Consider the following 27521-nt stretch of genomic DNA (forward strand, 5'->3'; position numbering starts at 1 on the left):
ATGCTGAAGAATCTTCACAAGGATTTTTTAAAAATGGCAAATTGCTGCAGAAGTGTGGAAAACTGAATTTAAGATTGGACAAATAAGAAATGGAGACAACCGAAACTGACAGATCTTTCCATCCCCAATTTACTCCCTCCAAATGCTCTCCTCATTTTTATTAGATGTGTTCCACCCCTCCAGCCACACATTTGGTGAACCATTAGAAGAGGCCCTATGAACATAGCGACAGATATATACAGAGATCCACATGGTAGGCTAATGACAATTCCCCTTTGCATAGAGGAACTCTACACTGGTATATGCTTAGTGCCCCTTCTCTCGAAATGTGTGCGCCTAGAGAGTGCTAGACCCCTCGAGTGCAGTGTAGGCTGATTCATGAGGGCACATGAGGCACTGCCCCACCAACCTCAGTCTGCCCTCAGTCAGCCCCAACCTGCTTGCCTTACAACCAGCCAGGCGGTGGCACTGACTGTCAGCTTCCTCCTCTTGAGTCTCTGTTGCCATTATAGAATTCTGCAGGGAGGAGGATGGGGACAAAATGAGAATAGGTTCCACCTGTCATTGGCCCTGACTCCGCCTCCTGTTGGTCACTCTGCCTTACCAGTCTCCATGGGTACCAGCCGCCATCACTCAAGTGTTCTTTTGATATGCAAATAGATTTGTCTGAATCACCCTTTAGCTGCTATGCTACACCATTTGTAAGTATCTTCCAGAATATCAGAATGACTTAATGGGACAGTGCGAACGTATGAACTCCTGGAGAAGAGCTGGCAGCCACTTTGCTCCTTCGCTGTCCTTTTTCTTTGCACACCACATTGAGCTAAGCCAAGGTTTGGCTTTGCATGTCATCCAAACCTAGGCTCATGGTTAACCTTACGAAGAGCATGTTTAACCACAAGCCAGATTTGGACAACATGCTAAGCCAAACCTTGGTTTAGCTCAGCACAGTGCGGCAGCAAAAGGGACTGGAGAGGAGCAAAGCAGCTGCAAGCTCTGTTTTGGGAGCCTGCACATTCAGGTGGTCCAGGTAATCCATAGTTTAGCTTGTTGTGTTGTATGAAGCAGGTATCTGCCTTGCCATGTGGAAAGCAAATTAAGAAAGCCTTGACAAAAATATAGGACATGACACAATTGTGACTTTTACACATTAAAAATAATAATAATGGCATAAACTGGGCCAGAGACAAGGGTGTGTGTGTGTGTGAACCTTTACTATTGCCTCTTCATGTTTTCAGAAAACAACCACAAACAAGAAGTTGAGCTTTGCTCCAGAAATGTACATCACAGGTCAGAACAGTCTATATGGGCAAAATGAAGAACAGTCTATATAAATTATAAATTGAGCTTTCTCTCTTTAATAATGAGTTATTTGATTCTGGAAAGCTTTTGGATCTTTATTTTTCATGGTTGGAGTGATTTTCTTGTTGCTGTGGTAACACTTTACTGCAGAGCAAAGTTCAGTGTCTTTACATCTTTATTACCACTGCTGATAGTTCAAAGTTTATGGGCATGACTTTCTACCAACACAGATATCAGCAACAGTTCCCCCATTATCCAGCAGCATAAGTGAAGCCTTTACTAATTGAACTTTTCACGTAGAGAGCTAAGAATCAAGGAGGGAACATTTACTTCACTACAGAAAAACGCTTTCCCATTGGAGAAGATGGCATCCAGGAGAAAATCTCTGATGTTTGCTTCTGCTTCTTTCACCAGCGTTTCCTCCTTGGTGATAGTTTGTCTTGTTCTTGCAACCAAAAGTTGGGTCTCAAGTGAAATTAAATTCACTGATGAAAATTCCACTGAGAGAGTATTGATTGAATATGGACTCTTTGAAGGATATTGTTCAAAGACTGTGGAACTCGGAATTAATATTCAAGATACCCCTTTCCAAGGTAACTATCTACTGCCCTGAATGTAAAGAGTTATTTTTGGGAGTGGTTTGGTTTGATGCCGTCTTTTTACTTGGGTATTATGTACTATGGGTCATCATGACTTTAATTTGTTTATGCAGTTACTTTTATGAAAGGCGAAGGTATAATCAGGAAGAGCTATGAACTAAAAACAGCAACAACAACAAAACCCAAACAAACCTTCTAAAAAGTGACAAAATAATTATTCCATCTCTTGGGGTGTGAAAATGAAAACAATAATTTAAAGCTGGAAGATCAGTTAATTGAAATGTATGAAACCATCCCATTTTTAAATTCGGAATGTTTGCTCTAAGTTGGCCCAATGTAATTGGGCAATTCTGTATAAAAAAATCTTTGAATCTAAAGTAACCATACTGTTCCCATTTTGCAATAAGTTTCTTAAACGTCATATCTTTAATACCATGGTAGGATTGTAATGGAGTTAATGGTGAATATATTGGTGAAATTTTTGATTGCCAATTTTTCCAAATTAAAATGGTAGCTTTTGTAAACGGATTATTAATAGAGCGTATAAAGGAATGTTGTAACTTTGTAAATAGTAATGACCACGATGGTCTAGACTGCAACATACCATCCTCCAATTGGATCCATGTTTTATTCCCATAATTATAAAGCTTAATTGACGCAGTTGGAAGGCTACGTAATAGATCTGTAGATTAGGAAGTCCCCATCCTCCATCTACTGTGCATGTATAATATAATTTATATGCTAACCAAGGTGTGTTTTTTTTAAACACAAATTTATTTATTACATTTTCCACTTATTAATCTGTTTTGGATGGAGGAAAATAGGAAGAACTTGAAAGAGGTACAGAAATCTTGGGACTATCTTCATATGAACTGAAGCTGTTCTTCCTAATATAGAAATATTAAGTTTAGACCAGCGTTTTGTATCTTTTTTGAGTTTGCTTATCAGTGGATAATAATTAATACATAGTAATTGTGATATGTTCTTTGGAATTTGCACTCCCAAATAACGAAATGAAGTATTACATATTGGTATAACAAGTACTTTCCGAACTTCTAGTTGATGTTTAGGTAATGTATGAAAAAACATACCTGATGATTTACTATAGTTAATTTGAAGCCCTGCTACCTCTGCAAACATTTTCAACTCTTCTTTAAGCAGTTGTGCTGCTGACTTTGGGTCCCCCAAAATTAATACCATATTATCAGAGTACATATTAATTAAATGTTCAGCTCCGACTTTCTTTGTTGTGACGTAAGCTTTCATGGATTAGATTACTTCATCCAAGGCATGGAATAGCATCCTCAACTGGCAGTATGTATATTTGTGTGTATATACACATTCACACACACAGGTATAGAAAGAGGAGGTGAAATGTTAACAGTGAGGATAGAGTGAAATGAAATGGCAGAAATACAAATAGTGATAACTGTATTAAAACTTAAATGTATGTGAAATAAAAAATTACAGTGACCATTCACAAAGCAGTCTTGACGAAACAGAAGTATCCTGGCATTGATAAACTAAGAAATATCTGCAGCTGAATAATAAATCCACATCACAATTCAGGCCTTACGTGATAGAATTTAATGCCGTCTTGTGTGAATTCAGCAATTCATCAACACTGGAGTTTCCCTTTAAAGTTTCTTTGTTCAAGAATGGCCTGTTCAATGCCAGCAACAGGGTGTTCTGGAAGGCTGAAATCTCCTAGTGGTTTCTGGATATTGGCATTTCTGATGTTGAATTTGTGTCCATTTGTTCTTTTGTGTAAGGACTGGCCTGTTTGCCCTATGTAGAATGCAGAAGGGCACTGCTGTCCGATGATAGCCTTTATTATATTGCAGCAGCCTTTCCCAACCAGTGTGCCTCCAGATGTTGTTGGACCACAACTCCCATCAGCCTCAGCCAGCACTGCCAATGGTCAGGAAAGATGGGAGTTGTGGTCCAACAACATCTGGAGGCACACTGGTTGGGAAAGGCTGCATTAGAGAATGAGCAAGTGAACAAACACTTGATGTTGTCTGACATTGTTGGGTCTTGTAATAGTGTTGTCTGAGTAGATATTATCATCATTATCTATTTATTTGCCAGTTTTCCATGGTAAACCTTGCTCAAAGCACAACTTCTTCAGAGAAGTTTACATAACAAAATAAAGCAACATTTCAAGACAACACCATAACAATTACAAAACATAATATTGGTATGACTATTTTTGTCGTTGTTAATGGGCCAAACATCTCATATGCTTGGATCCTAAGATAACTTAAGAAATTTCACAGAAAGAAAGTTTCCTGTCTGCTCTTTTCCCCTCCGGCAACCTGCACTCTCCTAAAACCTTCTCTGAAGGGTCAGAGGGGCCCTCAACAAAGTGGGATGGACCATGAAGGCTGCTTGCATCTTCAGATAAATTAACTTAAATCGGTTCACAGAAGGAACATTTCCTGTCTGCCCCTTCCCTCTGCAGCCACCTGCACACCATCCCACGTTCTTCTGGAGAGCCCCTCACTGGAGAGTTGGCTGCGAAGGAAGCAGGGAATGGGAAAATTTACATCTGTGAAGTTTCTTAACTTATTTTAGGATTCAAGCCATCAACTTCAAGCTATCCACTAATATTTTATACTAGAGGCTAACAACAGAAATACAGGAACAATCAAAGTGGCAGCAAAAACAGTGCATCTTATCCAAAACTAAACATTGGCCCCAGCAGCAACCCCTGAGTCAGGCAGTGCCCTGCCATACTACTAGGTCAGATGGAAATGGGCAAGACAGGGAGGCAGGGATCAGGCCTTAGAGCTAGATGGTCTCTCAGCAAACAGCTAGATATTTGGGCAGAGATTGCATCTGGGATTATTGCATCGTCTGGCCTCTGTGTTGGTGCTAGGTGGCCTGTTATTGCTGGCGAGTAGTAGTATGAGGTTATGGACAGGTCTATCATTGTCCAGGATGGGCTATAGATCATTGATGATACATTGGAGTGGTGTAGGTGACAACATGTGGTGTTCTTGTAGAAATAATTCACTATTTCATTATTTGATTATATCGTATCAGGTATTATTGTAATGTTATCACTGATACAACTCAGACAATTATAAAGGTGCATTTCACTGGACTCTACATACAGAAGCTTCTAGTAGAATATCCAGATTTTTCCTAATATTCTCCAAGTTTATGAAAGTGAAAGCACCTTTCCAACTAAAAGTCTGCAATTGCTTACCTGACTTGTCTACTCATGGGAGCAGCATAATGTCAGAAAAGCAACATCACACATTTCCCTGAGATGAACTGTGGTGTCTGCAGGAATTCAGACTTCCACAGTTATATTGCTCACATAAATAGACCACTTGTGTGATGAGTAATAAGTGCAAGTGAGACAGCTGGAATATGATCAGAACTGGCTCAAGGTCATCATTTGAAAACAACACTGTATCTTCTCTTTTGGATGCAATCCTCACATATTTAGGCTTTTTATATCCCATTGAAGTCCAAACAAAGTGTCTGCCTTTGCTTCCTGCATGCTAGCTAGTCTCCTTGGTATTCTCTGAATTGTTCATTTAGTTATTGTTCATAGTTCTAAAGGGCAAAGCTTCTAAAATGCTAGATGGATACATACTAAATGTATCTGAGAGATTAACTGATAAAAAGAAAGAAAGCAAAAGTAAAGATAAAAATGTCTGGAAGAAACAACTGTTCCCATACTCTTGTTGCTAGGCTTTGAAAAGAAATATACAGTATGAAAGAGGTTGTTGACATAACACATGTCCTATAACATTACATAATGTTTCTATGATGAATCCTAGATTTTGCAAATCATGCTAGGTTGTGAAGAAATATCTTTGTGGAAGAGGCTGTTTGTGTTAAAATGCATGAAACAAACTGGGAAACCATCCATCCACAGTTGCATATACAGAGCTCTTAATGTGAGAGAGTGCCTTATTGACTTCACCTATGAGAAGAGGCCCTGGGGTCCATATCAAATCTACAGGCCAAAAGGTATCCTCCCCTTATGTTGGGGTTCAGTGTTCTCATAGCTGTCCTTTGATTGATGTGAATAAGCAGATCCTTCAGGGAGACAGAGATTTATGTGTACATTGGTGCGCAACACAGATGCCAAAGATCCTTGAACTGGAATACTTGCTTTTATGTTTTATTTATGTTATTTATTAGTTAAATTGGTACCTTGTCTTTCTACTAAGTGGTGCTCCCATTTATAATGGGCTGGATCCTGACTTGCTATGAGTGGAGTTCTACTCATAGGATACTCCCATTTGAGAATGAGGACGATTTTTTCCCCAATTCCTCCTTCCCCTTGTGTCCCCTTGGGAGAGAGTTGGTAGACCCTCCAGAAAAGCATGGTAGGTGGACAAGAGACTGGGGCAGGGGAGGGGAAACTGGCAAAACTCACCTTCCTCCAGTGTGGTGACTCTGCTGGATCTCAATCTCTTCTGCAAATAATCCAACCCATTGATTCCCATTATAATATTTATTTCAAACATATGCCTTGATCTTACCTGGGACTTCTCAGTGAGCTCTTTTTATATTATGTTGAGTTTTGTCAAATTACCTACATTGTATAAATGTTTCTAAATTTTATACCATCACATTTTGCAGATCTGCTATTTTCCTTTGAAATCACTCCTCTGAATTTAGTATATTTCAGCTTCCCACATAAGAACATTTTAAAGTCCAAATGTTGGCTTTTCACAAAAACTTCGTTCACTAAACCTTGAGCTCCCTCATTCAATAATTTGTTTTCTAAGTACTGAGTCTTTCAAGATTTGCAACTCATATCCACCCTGGGCTCCTGCTGGGAGGAAGGGTGGGATATAAATCAATCAATCAATCAATATAAATAAATAAATATAACAAGTTCAAGCGGACCAGGAGAAAGTAGTTGTTGTGTAACATAATGTCATAATCTAGCAAGCTTTAAGAAATGATATAAATCCTATGCCAAAATAGCAAACGAAGAATTTCATGGGTCTGTTAATGCGTATTAGCCATTAGCAGCTAAATATAGCCTCCAAACTCAATGGCAGCATACCTTAATTATATGATAATAAGCAACAGGGGAGGTCATTTTATTCATGTCCTGCTTTTGAGTACACAGAAGCATTTGGCTGACTATTGGAAAAGTACACTGAACTAGAGGAGCTTGCTCTGATCCAGCATGGCAGTTTTTAAGTCCTATGAATTTAGGTATTTATTTATTTATGTACTATGAAAGTTTCAAAAAGCTTATCGCTGTGTACCCCATCCCATGATCCTACATACATCTCTATTGCATTGGACGCTAATCTCTTGTACAGAAATTCTGAGGATACAGATCTGTGTTGATAACTGTGGAGACTGAGTATGAGAGCAGAATGTAAGACATGCTATAAAACTCTGCAGTATGAATTAAACTAATACCAATATACTGCAGTTCTTGGACTGCAAGGAATTTGCTGGCAAGAGCAATTTGCTTGTGTATTAAAGGTCAGTTAATTAGTGGCCTTACTTCAAATGAACAAAGACTTCTGATATTATCCCCTAAATTTATTGTGACTGCTACTCTGCTGAACAGTAGACTTAGTCTTCTCTTTTATGTCTTGGAAAGTTAACAGTGCAAAGCATATGAAGCTCTGTCAAAGTAGCAGGCTCTTAATAGGCTGCCGTTAAAGATACAATAAACAAAGGTGGTTTCGTGGACTTTTCTGAAGACAGGCAGAATGAACTGGCACAAAGTCAGAAGTCATTAGCTGCATCTCAACATTTAAAAAATGAATAAATCTGGTTGTATTCTTAAATATTCACCTGCCAATACTCTGAACGGAGTTTTTGACCATTCAGGCTGCTGTTACGGGAAAGAACAGCACTGATAATTCAGGCTAGATTTAATTTGAAAAATCTTGTTAAAATGCAGACACTTCTAGTTTTGCATAAATACTACCAAGTAATTCTCTCTCACACACACAGAGCGGAAGCTGCCTTTCACTGAGTCACAACCCTGGTCCATCTAGCTCAGTACTGTCTATGCTGTCTGTCTCTGGGTCTCCACAGTTATACAGACAGAGGTCTTGCCCAGCCCCACCTGGAGATCCTGGAGACTGAACCTGGGGCCTTCTCATGCAAATCAGCAGCTCTACCATTAAGCGACGGCCCTTCCGTGTGCTGGCAAAGAACAAAGGAAAAAGAAAAATGCAATATGCTTCTGAAACACCACAGTGTTACATCAAGTGACAACATCAAGCCCTTGCTTCAGGGGTACTTGACAATAGGGATTGTTGTGTACTAATCATAACACTAACAGATTATGTGGTCGGAGCACAGCATCACAAAATGAGAAGAATGGATAGCTGTGTTTTGGTTTGCATAGTGGTTCAGAAAGTACAAATTAGGTCAGCTTACATTAAAATCCAAATCACACTGAATTTCTCCCCCATCCTAGTTGGAGGCAAGCAGCATAAGCACTCCTACGAGGCAGTCAAGCCACCATTCCACATGAGATCCCCAGAGAGAGGCACCTTGTATCCTACTAAGTGTCTTCAGCTTTTAGCTCACAACTGCATTCTCTCTCCCACCCCTCTGCTCTCCCCAAAGACAGCGTCTGTTGTTATACACATACACAGACTTATTGGGCAGTCATTTCCCCCAGGCTCTGATGGTTGACACTTGATAGATCTCCTGATTTCCCCCAGTCATTCGTTCTGATTGAGAAAATCTGCACCACACATCCTGGGTCAGAGATGGTCAGCCAGTTGTAACAGTATTTTTCTTTTATGTAACATCAGGAATTGTAAAGTTCCAACCATCCAAATATATTGAGATTTGTTGCATTATATTAATTACATGCTGAGTTAGGCTCCTTGGTGACTAAAGCTGCAGTCCAATACATGACTACTCAGAAGTAAGCTTCATTGGGTTCAAAGGGACTTACTCTCAGGTAAGTGTGTATTGGATTGCAGCCTAAGTGTCTGAACTTCAGGGATGAATTACAGAAATAGTGATTTACTAGGGGGGCTGCTCGCCTTGCTCACCCACCCCCAAACACACACATACCAGACACTCCAAAACACCCCAGACACCCCAAGCACACACACACCATCCTAAACACATACATACACACATGCCCCAGGCACCCCCAAACACACACCACATACACAGGGACTCCTCCCACATACACAGAGGGACTCCAAACCCTCCTCATACAGGGACTCCGATATACATACACTTGCAAATGCACCCCCCAGGCACTCATAAATGCCCCCTGACACCCCACTCCCCTCACCAACCATCCCTTGAAATTCTCCCCAGTGCCTCCCAGTGTTCGCATGGACCAGGCCCTCGTCTGTTCCTGCCCTGCATTGCTGGCCCTGCTGCACTGCTGCCCCACACTGCTGATTCCCCCTTGACGAACAGCACCACCGTACAGCGCACCTAGGCAGCCTTCCCACCTGTCCTGGCTCCCAACCAGGGAAGCAGCCTCAGGCCTAGAAGACTGGGTTTCATAAGAAGCTTTATTCCAGAAGTCAGTACACTCTAGGCATGATTCAGGATAAAGAACAGGAGCAGAGTAGGCACGTCTTAGGAACAGGGTAGGCATGTGGAGGCAATGGATAAGGTTGCAATGACCTTATCTCGTCCAGCCACTCTAAATATAAGAGAGGTGGGTGGGCACTGTACTTGCATTACTCTGGCATTTTCTAGCTTGTGCTACAAGATGGGAGCTCCTTCTTGGAGAAGAAAGAAATCTAATTATCAATGTCTTTTCTCCAGCTGACGTGAGCTTGGCAACATTGTTAACTCTTCCTCTAAACTCACCTTATCACTCTGGCCTGGCTCTATTTGGTCATTGGCTTGGTCTGGGGGCTGCATGCCAGGGAGGATTTCTCCTCAGTCATCAGAGATGGGGGGAGGGGTGAATGGCAGCACTAACCTCACTAGAGACAGAGCTGCCAGAGGGTTCTGGAAGTGTCTCACCCAGGATTTCCCCAGCCCCTTCTCCAACCACTCTTCATCCTCCCAATCATGCCAAAGGTTCTCCTTGGGGCCCATGACACCACCTAGGGTGTTTATCTACGTCCCGCTCAGACTGCTGCCACCACCACCACTTGCCTCCCAGCTGCTTGTCCTTCCCTCTGGCCGCTTGTCTGCTTGCTCCACACCCGCCCATTCGCCTTGCTTACTTGCCCACCTGCCCCTCCACCTGCCATCTTTGCTTCTGAACTGTGCCACACCCCTGCGTGATGATGTGATGGCTTAGGGAAATATTATATAGATATTATATAGATAGATTAGACAGAAGAAAAAACACCAAAGGACTGAGGAGAATGAATGAGCTCAGTGTGCAAGAGGTTATATAAATCAACTTGACTGAAGCCCAGGTTGTCCTTATAGAAAAGGACATTTTCTCTAGAGTCAAACAAATCTGATCACATTTGGTAGTAGCCCCCACTTTTTTTTTAGCTTTTTCATTTTCATTCATAGAAGTCACTACACACAAGGCCATTTTCATCTGAAGTATTAATCTCTGTATCTACTGATGCTAACTATGAAGTATCATTTTTCAGTTGCAGATTTATTGGAAAACACCAAAATGAAGAGTTTCAACATTGTGATTATCTTTCTGCTAGTTCTCAGTTTGATCAGCTCCTTCTTCAGTTCTGGGTTTACATGCTACAATGCCATTAGCAACCCCTACCAAACCTTTTTGGGTCCTGTTGGGGTCTATACCTGGAATTCCATATCTGGTAAGTAATATATATTACTGTAAATATTTTCAAAAATATGATATTGTAATAAAGAACTGTAACTCAAAAGGTGAAAAATGACAGATACAACAATCAATGGAATTATTTATTTGCCGTAAAGCATAAAATTGGAACAATCAACTTCTGTAATAGATAATAATGTGTTTGTGTGTTATAGGATGACATGCAGGATAGTTTGGATACTCTTTAAAATGCTTATAGAGTATAAAAAATGACAAAATGTCCATATGAAAATCCTGGTTCTTATAAATATAATAAGGCACCAATATATAAAGATTCCATAGAAGCAGTCTTTAAAGTTAAGAAGAATCTACCGCCTACAATGTAAATGAATGATTTTTAAAAAACCACACCCTGCCAGTTTAAGACCAGTAAGCTGCTTACTAGTGCCCATGCACCCATTTTTCCTTGGTCTTTCAGGCCCTATTCCAGATGGGAAAGGTGAAGTACCTGTGGCCAGCAAAGATAGCCCACATTGTCCTGGTCCAGCTTGCTGTATGGCTAGAGAAACCCTCTTCTGGGATTACCCATACCAGTTTTTCCATACAGATTAGTAACTGTTATGATAGGATAAACAGTGGGGGAGGTGAAGTTCTCCTCTGATGCTGTAGTAGTCAAAACGGTACTGCTTCTAATGGCTTGCAGTGTTTTCTAGCATCACTGTGATTGATGATGAAAAATTGTCAACAAAAGTTTGGAAAATAGCTCACCCGGTTCATAGATTTTTAAGGGACAACCTATCTTGGCAGTGCAGCTGTAGAGAATGAACTGATCTTGAGCAGAAATTGGTTGCTTAATTAATTTGCGTGTATTTGTAGGCCAATGCCTATTTCTCTCTAAACGGTGCTCACAGAGATTTATATAGAATAGCACAACTGAGCTCACAAACTTTAGCTCACCCATCTTTTCTGTTGTGAAGTGGTGTTCGGAGGATGTAGTATGAAGCAAAAAAAGTGGTGCTGGAAGAGAGTGCTTTAATCCTTTCAATGATTACTTCTTTTCAACTGCAGTACCAGCCTGTCTTATTCCCTTCAAGTAACTCAGGGTCTAAACCTAGATATCTTGCAGCATACCTGCTGATGGAAATCTCAGCATGATAATGAATGAATATCTTTCTCTTGGAATGAGAAATTTGAGCTCTCATGTCACTCTGTTTTACTGTAGTGTCACAAAACAACTCCTCTATGATGACTGGGGTTGCCAGGTTCAGGGCCTGATCCTGATCCTGTATCTTTAGGAGAAGAGAAAGTCAGCCAAGTGCAGGTGTTCTTGCAACACTGTAATGGGAAAAACCACAAGGTGGAATTCTCCCTTCCCCCTGCACAACTTTTAAAGATACAGAAGACCTCTTGAACCAGCAAGTTTTTTGATCATTGAATGTCCATGGTGTTTGAAAATGGCATTTATTAAAATACTAGATTCTGTCAAACATGAAGAAGTTGTTTTGTAGCTATTAATTTTTGAATATAATTTGTAGTTTTCAATGACCCATGCATATCTCTTCATACTCCGAAGCCCCCATTAAACTGCAGTCTTTGGTGGGGGCTACATACAGCAGACCCAAGTTCATTTCACAGTACTACAGCATGAACTGGCATGCAGTTTGGCCTAGATCCTAACAATAATGTTTATTTTAAAGCAGCAACCATATGGCATTTCATTTTTGAGGGCTGAAAAAAAAAGTTGCAGCATGTGGTTGCAGGCTCTGTGGGGGGGTTGCAGGGTATGCATGTGTGGTTATGGTTTGTGCACATGTGTGGTTGCAGGGCATCGATGTGTGGTCATAGGGCATGTGCACATATGGCTGGGAGATGTGTGTGTATGCGGTTGTGGGGAGTGCAGTTACTGGGTGGGTGTGTATGGTTGCAGGATAGGGTGAGCTCATGGCAGTTTCTCAGGTTTCCAAATGTGCACATAGGTTCCAGAAAGTTGACAATCCCTGGTCCAACCACTGCACCACACTGTCATATACCATAACTAAGTAATAATTGCACATAGCATCCACTAGGTGGCTTCTTCTGCGAACACCAGCATACTGGCAAAATTCTTGCTTCAAAATTTTAAATCGCCTGTGCACTGTATTGTTTTGACAGTAGTAGCTCCCATAGGCTTTAGTGAGGCAGGAAAAACCTTAGTAATGTTTGAACTGCTGTTCAGAACTTTACCAAACTAATAAAATTATGCCTTCCTTAACAAGCCTGAATAAAATGTATCAGTAGTTTTCACCAAAATTGGAAATAAATATGTGATATGCCTGCACAAAAATTGTAATAAAAATGGTCAATGTGTCAGTTTCCAGCTACTTTTTAACTTGCTGCATTTGTGGCATTTTTTTTATCAAATCAGTTTGCAATTTGGCACATTCATAGACCTTCACTAGTGCTGTGCCCAAATCTGTCCTCCAATTTCCCAAAGGTTCTCCTGTGAAATATGCTTCCATTTTTCTACTTCAGACTCAGGGCACTTTACAATTTCGTTGGAATTTGTGTGAGTTTCAACCTACTTTATCACTGTAAGCTGGCCAAGGGTAGTGTGCCCCCCAATAAACATTTCTCCAGCACCCTGCAGCCTCTCTGGCTGCCTGCATTTCCTGATCTGAAAAATCCCCATGGGAGAAATTACCTCATGATGATTTCCCCTGGACTTTAATTGAAGAGTGGGCACCTGGGAAGGCTGCAGAGTGCAGACCACTGGCAAGGTGATTTGTAGAATGAAAGAAGGGACACTCACAAATGCCCCTCGGCCAACTCAAAGGTAAGATAAGCTTAACAAAATTCCTGTGCCCTACCATGAGAAGTTCACAAAGCTTTTCTTTCTCCTTAGATGATTTTTAACACAATTTATGTTCTAATTATTTATGGAGAATGGCAAAAAAAGGGGGCAGAAATTTTCGGCACAGCCTAACCTCATCAGGGAGATCATGTATGTCAAGTTATTAGATTAACAGGTGTCATTTTTATAAACTATAGAAATGTGAGGCTTATAACAGCATAACCTTTTATATATTCATTGCAGAGCGTGTTACCATGCATAAACTGAAAGGCCTCACAAAATCCATCTATAATACCTCTCATTTCTTCCAGAGATGTGCTGTGTGGAACAAGTTGAATAATGATAAACAAGCCATCTTTTGGGGAAAGTTGTCCAGTCTTTTCAGTGGAGCTACCCCTGTTAGGTTTCTTCAGATGCCCTGAGTTCTTGTTCTAAACAAAATAGAATAGAACTATGATTGTAGATCTCTGTCTTCCAATTTCTTGATCTGTACTTGACCTCCTTGAAATGAAAGATATTGGAAAGACCATTTAGTTTGAGTACTGTAATCAACAGCTACAATCCCAATGAGCAGTGTATGGAGATGCACATGGGAACTGAGTGCAGAGTCAGGGATATTTTTATCTATCTGTTTGTTTGTTTGTTTGTTTATTTTAACAGTAGCAGCTTCAACAGCTGCCGAGACAAGAAGCACTGAAATCTCAACAGCTCCTTTAGATTCTTGGCCAATATTTCTTAAATAAACTCTGTTTTAATCCACTCACAACAGAAGTAAAAGCAGAATTGCATGTACAAAGGGATATTAGCTTTATCCTCTCACTACTTAAATTTAAATATTATGCATTTTATTTGTGGGTTTTATGAACAATGGAGGTTGTAAATAAGCTAGCAGCCCTTGAATGAAAATTCTGCTCGATTACAGTTCTGAAACAAAACTTTTCACCATGAGTACTTGCTTTCACTTCGTGGCAGTACAATTGGAAGAAGAACATAAGAGGAGCCTGCTGGATCAGGCCAATGTCCTATCTAGTTCAGCACCCTGTTCTCACAGATGCCTACAGGAAGCCCACAAGCAGAGAATATGTAATAGAAATTAATTTAACACATGAGAACAGCAAGTATTCTTCAAACAAACATATAAAAAGGGAAGAAATACCAGGGCTGGCCCTACTATTAAGCAGAATGAAACACCTGTCTCAGGTGGCAGATACCAATGGCTAGTGGAGGAGCTCCTCTCACCTCCAAATTCTCCAGAGTCTTCTAAGCTAGTTTACTCAAAGATGGCCTGATGTTACCAGGTTTGATGGAGGATGCTATCTTATCACCAGTGTTGAAGTAAGATACAACTGTCAGTCCAGTTGGATTTTATTGGTCATGGCCAATCCTGCTGTTCCACTAGTGCAGCAGATTTACACTTGTTCAACAGAATTTTCCCCTCCTCTCCTCTGCAGCCCCCTACGTATTCTCAAAATCTGCTCCAGGAACAGATTTGGAGGGCACACAGGGAGAGAAGGGGAAGTCTCGTTGTGTGTGTGGAACTTCCCACCCGCACCATTTGAGACAATCTTATATGTGGAATGGGAGGGCACTATCTTATGCTTGAGCTGGCCTTGATGATTACATAATAATGACAAAAATAGTTTGGGGAGAATGTGATATCCCAGGAAGCCCCCTGCAGGAAAGACTTTCCTGCTGCCTAGATGCAGTGCAGCAGCATCATTCCCTCAAATGAGTATATGGGGACTACAACTCATATAACCCTGCAGCTGGCAGAGGATTCACCTAGCTCCCATGTAGCACCATGGTAGCAATCTAATGACCAAAACAGATGTGATATGCCGGATCTGTGTTTGGCCCTCCTGCAATTGTTTTCAGACTTTGAAGCAGCAGCTGGGGGCTTTGATTTTGATCAGAGCAGAGCAAAGTAGGGATTAAGCCTTTCCTTGGCAATATTTTCTCAATGTAAATCATCCACATCCTCAGTGAGAAAAATATAAGCATGAAACAGGTGCCCCAGTGAGTGGCAAACAAGATCTTGGAAGTGGCACAGAGGGAAGGCTTAATTGCTTGCCCACCACTGCCACTCCAATCAAAATCAGAGTCTCAGAAGCTGTTTTTTAAAAAATCAGACAATCTGATTATGGATCACTTGGATTGTCTGCTTTGGCACTCAGTTTTTGCACAAAAGCTATAGTGCCTGTGGACTGATCTGCAATGACTGATATGTCATCACTATTTTGTGATGTTGGTCCTAATGAAAGGTACTTACCCTACTATAGCTTTTGTGTGTGTTTTCTAATGGACCAACAGAGCTACCTATGATCCTTGATCTGTGGTAGTTATATGCTTCAGACATCTGTCACTTGATGACTCACACAAATGTTGAGACATTTGGAATTTTAATAAAATTGTAAGGTCAACATGGTACGAGGATAGCATGAGAACTCAAGTTGCAGAAATAGGGCAAAACTTTACTAAGATAAACAATTAGCAATATGTATGGGTGAGGGGGAAAGCATTTCCAGACATTTTAGAAAACTGAGTTATGTTAGAATGTAAGATGAACTCCATCAAATATTTCCCTGGGGATATAGCCCTTCATTCCCCTATTTGGCTTACATCTGGTTTCTTTTGATGTACTGCTATCAGTATAATGTTGCTACTGAAATAACTCCAGTTCTTACACTAAATATGTCTCAGGCTTCTGCTTTTTCTAACAGCAAGCTTTGGACTAAAATAATTTTTTAGCAGGGAGGGGGGAATTCTATTAAAAAATACATCAGTATTAGATCATGCCCACACCATATCTTGTATATAGAAAGATGGTTGCATGCACAGGCCTTGTACTACCAGAGTACCTTTTTGCTTTCCATCCTAATATTTCCTTTTGGAAATGATTTGATACCAATAAAGGAAGATTTCAAAGGCATTGTAAAAAAATGTCAGGTTCCCGTCTCAGCAGATGGAAATCAGGATTGTTCCTAAATTCAGCAGGTCTTTGCCTAGTTTAAGCTATTTTAGGCTATTTCCGGGAATTGTTGCATTTCCAGATTTGTGTTATGCCAGAATAGGGCTTATTCATCACTTTCATTTCAGAATAGTGCCATTTACCATCTCTTTTGATGCATATTTACTTGGAAGTAAGTTCCTCTGTATTCAGCGGGGCTTTCTCCAGGCAAGCTTTCAAAATCTGAGCTTCAGGGAGCGGAAGCTGGTACTGCTTTGCAAAACTAAAGGGCTAGGCATTGGGCACAGATCATTCCCACGACACTTCACCTCCTTCTCTTTTGAGCTGAGGCAGAGAAACAATCCATTGGCATGGCAGGATGGGGCTACAATTATTAATGCTGGGAGTGGGGGGGGGCTTTACATGAAAATGTGCCTGGGAATTTTCTTGCAGCCACTGGCCCCTGGACAGAAGAAGCTGGTGAGCTATGTGCTCCAGCAGGGACTCCTCTTGTGCAAAGCACATATTTGCTTTGTTAAGTGAGTGTGAGAGCTGAACCAATGTGAAAAGGGACAACTTGGCTGCCCCAGCATATGTTAGCACAATGCTTCCAATGCCACTACCCAATGCCTCCCTGCCAGAAGTGCAATTCTGCAGGGTTGGGGCAACTTTCATCAGGACTGCAGCTTTAACCTTTTCCTCCCTAGCTGTAGGCTTTTAAATCAAGCACCCATTGACTCCAATAGGAGCTTTCCCACCAAGCCTAGCTGTCACATTGAGTTATGGGGTGGGGTAATTTTAATTGTGATTATGGTTGGGAAAAGAAGGGTAAAATCTCCCCTCCCTATGTGTTCTGTCCTCAGTGCAAATTGCCCCCTCATGCTTAGTGCATGAGAAAAGTGCAGATGAAACTGCACGCTACACATTTAACGTAACATGAATGTAGGCCCTGATTGGCGGCTGCTCTCCAGGGTTTTAGGCAAGAATCTTCCCTATCCTTAGCTGAAGTTGCCCAGGATAGGACTTGGGACCTTTTGCATATAAAATGTGCTCTACCACTGAGTTACAACCGAGATCTTCTCCAGTGGGAGTATCATTGCAGATGGCTAGAACTGTACTATAATACTGTATTGAACTGATGCAGTAAGACTTAATGAAGAAAGACAAAAGAGCACATATTGAGCCGCGCAGAAGAGAATAACCAAATGGAGCTTATTGGTCAACTCCAAATACTTCTAGACACAGACAGGGATTCCAATCCACACACTGTTATATGAAATATTCGTGTTGAATTGCCATATCTCATTGAATGGTCTTCTTCTGACCCTTCCAATGCTTTGAATATGTTAATGTATTTTCAAAGGACACATACTTTTTTTGCATATGGAACAGTCTAACGAAAGAGGCCAAATGTTACTCTTTATTCTAAACTATTATTTCTAGTCCAGTCTGTATAGTGGAAATCATTTTATTAAAACATCTTGTGATATCAGCTCTTGATGCAGCGTCCCCTCTCGCTGGAGAATTTACCTGCCTTTTTCTGAAGTGATTAACTTCACAAAGAGGGACATGCCAGTCTCAAATCTGGGCCTCCCATTCCAATTCCGTGTTCCCTAGTCCTGAAAACAGATTTCAAGATGGAGCCGCGGCTCATATGAAGTACTTTGTTTAACTTTCTTGAAATAGGGCTCAAAATTACATTGAGCTTTTGCCTGCTGGGCCACACCACAGCGCTCAAATCACAAGGGGAAGGTCAGAACAGGGTGCCATGTGCCTACTTCACAGAGGACAGCCCTCTATATGAAGGATTCCTGTCTTGGAAGGTCTTTTTGGTTTAAATATTTTGTATTTGATTTAAATACGAAGAGAGTTGCCCATCAACAGTCAGCACCTGGACAGCAGACTGAGCAGATACACAGCCCACCTGGTCGAGTCTTCCTCACTATAGTGTATTTCTTTTTACATTGTATTAATTATTTCTAAATTTGCATTTATACATATAAATTACCACATGCAAGTTTGATGCAAATCTGTGTCCCCCTTTTTTGGTGGTATGTTAGTGGCCACTCAAAGTCAGTGGGGGCCCAGTCCCCTTTATTTTGTGATGGCTCCTAAGTCACTATTTTTGGAATGCTAAAGGGGACATGATTTAGATCACAGGCGGGAAACCTCTGCCCCATGGGCCTAATTAATCCCAATTTGGCCCATGAGGCCCTTTCCCCCAAGCTGTGCCTACCTGCCCCACACAGCTGTGACCATGTGATGCCAGGTGCAGGGCAGGTATAGCTGCATCTGCAGAGGAACTATCAGGAGCATTAAAGCCTGGCCCTGATTGCTCTTTTGTAAGGGGATTCAGAGGCACATGCAAACCCCACTGGGATCAGCTGCACCCAGAAGCTTCCAGTTGGAGCTCCCAAGTGCAGCTAATCTCTGCCTCAGGCAGGGCTTGGTTTTGGCAAGGAATTCAGTGCCAAATGCAAGCCCTGCTTTTGGCAGGGAAAGTGGCACAAGAGCCATGGCTTGTGGCTGCAAGGCAAGAATCTCCCTTTGCAGTCCCAGCTTTCATTGAAGCAGGGACTGCAAAGGAAGAACACTCACGTACTCCCTTATTTCCTTTGAATTATGATAATCTCATGTCAGGTGATATCAGGTGACTAAAAATGGCACACATCCATTGTGTGGAGGGTAGCCCACATCCAGTTCCCCACCTCTGATTTAGATAAAATTGGGGATGGGGGAATCAGGGGGTAAGGTCTTGTGGATTTCAGTAAGTGCCTCCTGTGCTTTCCCCCTGTAATTCAAGCCCTGCTCCACCAGCCTTGCTCTTCCTTCTCACCCCAACCTCCTTCTTCTGCAAATCAAGGCCAAAGAAAGGCCCAATTACTACCCAGTGCCGGTGTCAGGCTATTTTGTGCCCTAGGCAAGTCTACTTGTACCCCCCCCAAATTGCTAACTTCAATTTTCAAAAACAGATGTAGAAAAAATGAAAAGCACAAAACTTGAAACTGCTAAATTTATTTTAGTTGCATTTTTCCCAAGGGTTAAAAAAACTAATCTGTATAAAACTGTGCCCGTCAAAGGTCAGTACTGCGCCCCTCTGAGGTCTGCCCCCTAGGCGGCTGCCTAGTTGGCCTAATGATAGCACTGCCCCCTGTTACCACCCCCAGTGGCAACAGGATTATCACACCTCCCTCACAGCCTTTCATAAAGCCTCTTCTCCTTCACAAACTGCCATAAATCTCCAACACTGCAGCCTAGAGATTCTTGTCCCAACAGACAGTCCCCACTTACACATCTGTAAGCCCCAAATCACAAGTTTGTGAAGAAGAGGCTCTCTGTAGACTTCCCAGGAGGATCCCTACGCCTGTGCAGCCTCTGAGACGAGCTCTCGTCTTGGATGAAACTTTTCCAGTTTAAATTCAGTCAGAAGGCTCTTTTCTGACTGGGAATAATTTCTTCCGGTTAAAGAAGAAACGTGAGATTTCCTACATAGCTTTGTTTTGATTGTTGGAGTCTGGAATTCGTCAGAATTGTCTGTCTTCCAGCAGCTCAGACAGAGCGAGGATTTTTATGCTAGCTCAGCTGGATAAGTGATCCGTTTTTTTTATACGGATTAACAGGCAAACATCCTCCTGTCTACATTCATCATTTTCTTATCTATACAGCTAAAGAGATTTGTCAAAGTAACAGCAATTGAGATAACCTAGGTGAGGTAAGACTTTCCTTTTTTTATTCACGGAACTAAGGGGGAAGAAAATATAAATAGCGTATCTTTTTTTTTATTGCAAAAAGCTGACATGGAAAATAGCATTTTAAAGATTAAACGGATGAGAGATTTCTGATTGAAAGAGATAAGAAATCTTTTTGATTTATTGGCTGGGACTATTTTTCTTGATCTACTTTTTTTTTCTTTTTGACGAATCTGCTCATTCTCTCTGCTACTAGCTATTTCGACGCTGTGAACTAAAGCCGTTCTTACACTTCTGGGCAGATAAGAGATAAGGGCTGTCTAGCGTGTGACGTTAGTTTGCTGGAAAGATTAACTCCTTTGTAACTGGTTAAAGAAATAAGCTGCTCTCTGTTTGGGACATTGAAAATTGAAGGAGTTTTGTTCCTTTGGTTTTAAGAATGACAATTAAGAAGATCATGGATGTACAAGAAGGGACTTTATCTCTAGACATGTTTCAGAAAATAATGAATGGGATTAACTCAATAAAACAAGAACTGAGAAATAATAGACAAGCGTGGAGAATTGAATTTCACGAAATGAGACAGGAGCTGAAAGAAACTCAGGATTCTATGAGAAAGGAGAATAAAGATAGATCTGGAAAACAAAAAAAGGATGGAAGAGAAATTAAAGGCAAGGTTCAAACTATGGAGATTGGCTTAATTATGGACATGAAAAAAGATTTGGATTTTCTGGCTGTGATGGATCCTGGAGACAAATATTATAGTTTGGAATTCAGCGCTGTCCTTGAAGGAATTGAAGAGATTGGAGATAAAGATATTATCGGTTCAAGAAAATTCTTGGACTGGAAGGATTTGATGGAACTTGAAATGGAGAAAGTTAACAGAATTAATCCCTGTTTTGTGTCAATGGAAAAACCTTCAAGAGATGTACTAGTGTATCATGTGGAAAAGAGGAACAGAGATGCGGCTTTGCAACAACACTTCAGTGATACGTTTGGATTTGATGGTAAGAAAACATCTGTGATGGAGGAAATTCCTATCAGACTTTTATTATATGACTATGACAGCAAGATTTTTGGGTGCGTAAAGATGGAAGATGGAAGATGGACCCAATATGGATAATGACAGAAGAGCGATTTAAAATTACTGGACTTAGTAGATTTGATGAGTTGGATTAATTGGCATGTTTATTTAGAAAAAAAATTGATTGACATATATCTCAAGGATTGGAAACTTCTCTTTGACTTTTTGTGGAAGATTAAAATGATATGATGTTAATGAGATTTGAAACCAACTAAGATAACCGTTGGAGGAAGGTGATTTTATAATCTATTAAGAGATAGGTTTGTTATATATTATAGATTTATAGCTGAACTATGACAAATCGGAAGTCAATATTCTTTCTTTTTTATATATATATATTTTTCTTTCTTTTTGTATTGTACTAGTTATTGATTTGTGTTGTTTTCTTTTTGTATTGTTTTGGTTTTGAAAATTGGAATAAAAATTAATTGAAAAAAAGAAAAGAAAAAAAAAAGAGGCTCTCTGTGCTCCACGTACCACAAACAGTCCCATAGAAGATGATAAAGCATTTCCTCCACCCCCACAAACCTCACTCTGCACAAACCATTCTGGATAGCACAATGCCCAGTTAAGGTTATGAACAGACTAACCTACCTCTGCCACCCTGTCAGTTTAAACATTCTAAAATCCTTCAATAATGGACAAAAAGAAAACACTCTCCTGCCAGTAGAACAATCATCCACTGCCTTTGCCATTTACCTAGCAATGTCCTTTTAATCCATCTGTTCACTTTCAAAAAGGTCAGTAGCAACACAAAGTCAGTGTCCCTATGGTCCAAAGTCTTCCTAGCCAACTACTCTGCCATTTTGTTCCTAACAATGCTGACACGAGCCGGAACCCAACAAAACAAAACCAAAAGACCCATTAGCTGTAGCTCAGCATTCAAAAGCAACATTTCAGCAAATTTTGTTGATAATAAAAAGAACATTAAAAAAATATTCGTCTGCCTATCATCACCCTCCCAAAATAATGTCCAATAATTTCTTTCCTTTTTTTTTCAGGCACCTGCTCTCTTCTGGCCTTGTTTCTGTTTCCTGTAAATGTGGAATTGAACAAACTTTCAGTTGAACTGGCCTTCAAACCTTGTAGTTCTTTAAGAGAAGCCAAACCTGTCAACACTTATGGATATTCATACTGGATCATGCTTCTTATAGTCCTTTTAAATGCTGCAACTATTGTCATCATTGTTTTCTACCAACATGCGAGGTATTCAAAAAGGAAGGAACGAGAGAGACCCATGGAAAGTTCACCCAAAGATGGCATTTTATTTTAATGGAATCAGTTCCTTCTTTTCAAGACCAAATGTGTAATCTAACCATCACTTACATGTGCATAAGGCCCATTGACTCCTGTAGGGCCTAAGTGTGGATAATTTTATACAGGGTTCAGGGCCAGGCATGACTGGCCCTTGGGCACCAGCCTGTCCCAGGCCTCCGGTGCCATAGCCCAACCTCCCCCATACAGGTGTGGTGCAGGGCTAATAAGCCTGCCCACCTACCTCTCATGTCATGTGAATAACGTATGCATGTAGCACTCATGCCTGCCATCAACCAAGATGCCACAGCCTTCTTGGGTGATGGCAGGCACATGCACACAGTGAGCATGGCATTCACACTGATGAGAGAGGTAGGTGGGGCATGCTGGTGGGCTTATTGAAACCCACATTGTCTGTATTGGGGTGTGTGTGGCTAGGAGCTCCCTCTCCACGATCTGCAGCAGGGTCAGGTTGCAGGACCCAACACTGCTGCAGATCACAGAAAGGGAACACCACCCTCCCACCCTAAGAAGGGGCCTTTCAGGGGCTCTTCTGGGCTGCAGGGGCTCTCAGCCAGGGCCCAACCTGACCTTCCTCTGGTGCTGGCCCTGACAGGGTTGCTACCTAAATGAATGAAATAGAACAACAATGTAATTTGGACAATCAGGATTGATAATGGAAAACTCATACTATTTATTGCAGTAGATAATTTATTTTAGCATCCTTGCACTGAGGTATTTCCACAGAGTTCAGCACAGGTCTGCACAATTTGCAACTCCAAACCTGTTATATTTTTTATTCTGTCTAATTGAATCTGCAGTTACATTTCATTTAGTATGAGATTATCGTGAATCTACGGCTCTAGTGTGTATACTGGTTTTACATAATGTGTTTGTTTGTTTGTTACTTAATGAACATGCATAGATGTAAAACCAGTTTGGGGTGTGGGTTAGGGATGGGATCTGTTGGCAGGTGCTGGACTGAAAGCATTCTGTCGACCTAACAGGCCAGTATCTATTCAAGTTTGATCTTTGTCCGCTAGCCACTGCTCTTACTGATGGGTGACAATACTGTCCTAATTCCATCAGCTTTATTCCCCAGGTGTTATCAGCTGTTGAAGTCAAAAGGTGGACTGAATACTTCACACAGATGACCAATCCACATATTGTCTGGGCAGAAATCAGGCAGATAGTGACTCTAACCCTGCTGCTTGGTGATGCTGAAGGCCTATAGCAAGAGTGGAGAGCCTCTGGCCTTTCAGATGTTGTTGGACCCCAACAGTTGCAGCCCCAGCATGGCCAACGGTCAGGGATGATGGGAAGTGTAGTCCAAAACATCTGGAGGGCCACAGGTTCCCCACTTCTTGCCTACAGCATTCCAGGAGCAGTCAGTGGGGTGCTGCAGCATTTCTCACCTGCCTTCCAAACGCCGAGGGTTGCTGCTGGTTCTGAAGGGGAGGGGGGATGCACAGGGAGTGACATGTGGTGTGGCAATGGTGGCGGAGCCAATCCGCTGTTCCTGCTGCCATGCCAGCACTGCTCCGGGCTCCCCATGCTTCCCCGTTCCCCCTCTGGAATTGGCAGCAACACTTGCTGTTTGGAAGGCAGGTCAGAAACACCACCCTGCCTGTGCTGCCCCACTGACTGCTACTGCCTAGTATTTACTCCCATGCAGAACTGCATTTGGGGGAGCAGGAGAACCTCTGGTAGCCCAGAATTCCAGCCCTCAGAAGGGCTGTCATGTGGTCAGGAACTGAACTCACCACCACTTTCAAAGAGGGCCTAAACACAAAATAGCATAGCATATGGGGACCGGAAGATATGGGAAGATACTGTCCTAATCCTCAGGGCAAAAACCTGTTGTGCATGTACAGCATAAAACGTAGCTATTTCCAACTGCTGAGGCAATTATCAACCACAGAACCACAACCTCAACATAGGAATAACCCTTGCGTGTGTAGGGATGGGTGAATCTGTGGATTTTGATTTCTCAGCTCTCCACATTTCCAAATCAGTTTGTGATTAAACAAAAAAGTCCTCATGAAGATTCCCCAGCATTTTAGTGTAAATTTCTCTTAATATACACATTTTGTGTAATATATACATTTGTGCAAAGCAACTTTCCCTGCTATAATGCACTGTTATTTTCACTAATGTGTGCATTTTTGTACATGCTATCCTAGTATATGCATTTTTGTACAGATTACTTGGCTGGAGAATTGCACTGCAAAATTTGGAGAAATGCAAATTTTGAAGGATAGCTGTGTTTTGGTTCTCATATTGTATTGGAAAGTACAAATAAGGCAGATTTGCCTTTAAGTGCAAACTGAATCAAATTTCTCTCCCATCCCTATGTGTGTGTTTGAAGATGCTTTCTGTAATTAGGGTGCAGGAGAGCTATAAATATATCTAATATAAATGTGAACCAGAAGGGCATCTTCGTTCCCCACACATGTCTTCTTCAGACACTGTGTATGTTGGATGCTGACCACCTCTCCATTCAGCTACCTAGTGCTTTGTGGCCTACTCAGAAGACCACTGGAGGCTATTGACCTTAATCAAATTGCTGTAGCACCATTAACTTCAGACCGACCTGTAACTATGTTACTGTTCCAAAATCATCAGGCTTTTCTGTATGTCCTTTAGTTCAAAGGTTCTACACTAACACCAATGGCATAAAGCATATGCATCTGCCTGAGAGCCCCAAGCTGATAATTTTCTGAAAGGAGATTGAGATCAGTATTCCATGCTAGAGGTGATTACTATATCAAAATGGGAAACCTCCTGAGATTTGTCCACTGCTGATAACACTACTGCTATACAATTGCTGGAGCCATGCTGAGGCATTTATTTTCAAAGCCGAAGACATGGATTCTGTGATAATACAAATGCTCTGTTTCTATCATAACGTCTGATTGTAGATTTAATCACATTGCATGATGGATGTTGGCTCAGCAAACAGTGACAATTGCTCGTTGAAGCTCACTGTGAAATTTTTTGCAGCTCAAGCAGAACTGGCAAATGCTTGGCTGGGTGCCAATTTAGCTTGCGGGGGGGCAAATCTCTGAACATTTTAGCTTAAACATCTGCAGTGGCAAAAAGTAGTCTTTAAGCTGTATAAAATCTTTTATCAAAGGAGTGATTCAACATGCCATGTGAAAGTTAACTTGTTTGGTTATAAGCCAGTCTTGTGTCCCTTGAACCTCATTGTTTGGCGACCACTGTTCCAGTTTGCTTGCTCTTTGCAAAGCACCACATTTTCTTACTTTATAGTCACCACAGCAGAACATACTTGAAAAGCTTCTGAATGCAAACTCATCTGCTGCATTTGACCTCTGTGACGTTGATGCGAAGAAGCTATATGCATATATGGAGGAGAATTAGTTAAACTCAGCCCATAGTTAAACTATGGAATTCGCTCCCACAAGACGCAGTAATGGCTACCAGCTTGGATGGCTTTAAAAGAAGATTAGACAAATTCATGGAGGACAGGGCTATCAATGGCTACTAGCCATGATGGCTGTGCTCTGCCACCCTAGTCAGAGGCAGCACGCTTCTGAAAACCAGTTGCCGGAAGCCTCAGGAGGGGAGAGTGTTCTTGCACTCAGGTCCTGCTGGCGGGCTTCCTCCAGGCACCTGGTTGGCCACTGTGAGAACAGGATGCTGGACTAGATGGGCCACTGGCCTGATCCAGCAGGCTCTTCTTGTGTTCTTATGTTCTTAATTATACACACAGTGGTGGGTTTCTTGAATGTTTCCACTGCAACTACTTGCACTGCTAAAGAGGCAAGCCACTTTTCAATTCAGATTTTAAAATTTAAATTAAAAAATGCTTTGCCTTTTCAGCACGAGGTAGAAATCACCCCCCCCCCCCATCTAGCTCTCTAGTAAAAATGGAAGGCCCAAAGCTCAGTGGCAGAGCATCTGCTTGGATGCAGAAGGTCCCAGGCTCGGTCCCAGCATGTCCAGGCAGGACTGAGAAAGACTGTCTGCCTGAAACCTGGGAGAGCTGCTACCAGTCAGTGTACACAATAGTGAGCTGGTTGGACCAATGGACCTGAGTATAAAACAGCTTCCTGTGGTCCAATGTGGTTTTGGGCACCATCTTCAATTAGCATTAAGGACAACCAGCTAGTTATGACTTTTACTTCCTACCAAAAACCAATCTGTATGTCAATTTCAGTCCATGGCATTCATGGTTTACATTCAGCCTGGGTTAATGACCATGTGCCAAAAGCCAGACCTATAAAGGTTTTGACCCTTGGAATGGAACGTCATCTACTTGATGGTTGACAGAGAAAAGAAGTCATAACTGGCTCTAACATCTGAGTTTTTGGGGCGCTCTTCTCGTTTGCAAGTAAGGTTACACAGATGCTACCTTCCTGTTTTTTCCCATTGGGGAAACAATAGCTTTGGGGAAATCTTTAGATTGGGGAAATAGCACAAGGGGGAAAGTGGTTAATGCCCCCCCTTCCACCAGCCTCACACAGTCCAGATAAAATTTTCCACCCATGCCTGCTTTTATTTTAAAAACAAATGGGATATCATAGTCATGGATCTCCCTTGAGACATGTAGGTCTGCTCTTTGACAGGAAGGCCCTGATCCTATTCTGAATGTGCATGGGGTGTGTGTAGATATTTGAATGCTTTCATATGAGAATCTGAAGAAGAATGGATATGTTGTACAAATAAACTACAGAATGTACAAAATCGATCTTTTGTGGTTTGCTATTAATTCTACTCCCTAGAACCAAAGTCTAATCCTTATTAATCATTGACACATTTAGGATGGCTACAGTGTGAGCAACCAATAGTTTTGATGCTGCATGCCAAAGGTAACACTGGAGGAAATAAAATATTTTGTGGCAATTTGCTAATTGTTTGATATGTGTTTTTCCTACTATAGGATTGTTTATTACTTACTTGTGAGTTCAGGAGGCAGTCTAGTTTCCATATAGGCTGTTCTCAAAGCCAGGTAACACAGGCACATAAGGACTGCTAAAAGAAAGCTAGCATTGTTGTTTGAAATAAGCTTATGTACAGCTGTCTCTAGCTGACCTATTTATGGAGCTTTTATCCTGATTTGGTTGCTCACAGTTCACATGGAGGTTAGATCTGGTCTTT

General features: G+C 41.4%; 1 protein-coding gene across 2 annotated transcripts; it reads left to right on the plus strand.

Annotated features, from left to right (window-relative positions):
* Positions 1–1539: 1539 nt before the first annotated feature.
* Positions 1540–27107, plus strand: CLRN3 (clarin 3). 2 transcript variants are annotated; one of them, XM_061635674.1, is made up of 3 exons: positions 1540–1895; positions 10451–10630; positions 22145–27107. In XM_061635674.1, the coding sequence occupies exons 1-3, from the start codon at positions 1667–1669 to the stop codon at positions 22414–22416; spliced, it is 681 nt and encodes a 226-aa protein (XP_061491658.1). In that variant the 5' UTR covers positions 1540–1666; the 3' UTR covers positions 22417–27107. The 2 variants fall into 2 exon arrangements, with proteins under 2 accessions (XP_061491658.1, XP_061491657.1); XM_061635673.1 differs by lacking the exons at positions 1540–1895; positions 10451–10630 and adding an exon at positions 20089–21066.
* Positions 27108–27521: the final 414 nt, after the last annotated feature.

The sequence above is a fragment of the Rhineura floridana genome, chromosome 7 (assembly GCF_030035675.1).
Source record: "Rhineura floridana isolate rRhiFlo1 chromosome 7, rRhiFlo1.hap2, whole genome shotgun sequence".
Classification (NCBI taxonomy): domain Eukaryota; kingdom Metazoa; phylum Chordata; class Lepidosauria; order Squamata; family Rhineuridae; genus Rhineura; species Rhineura floridana.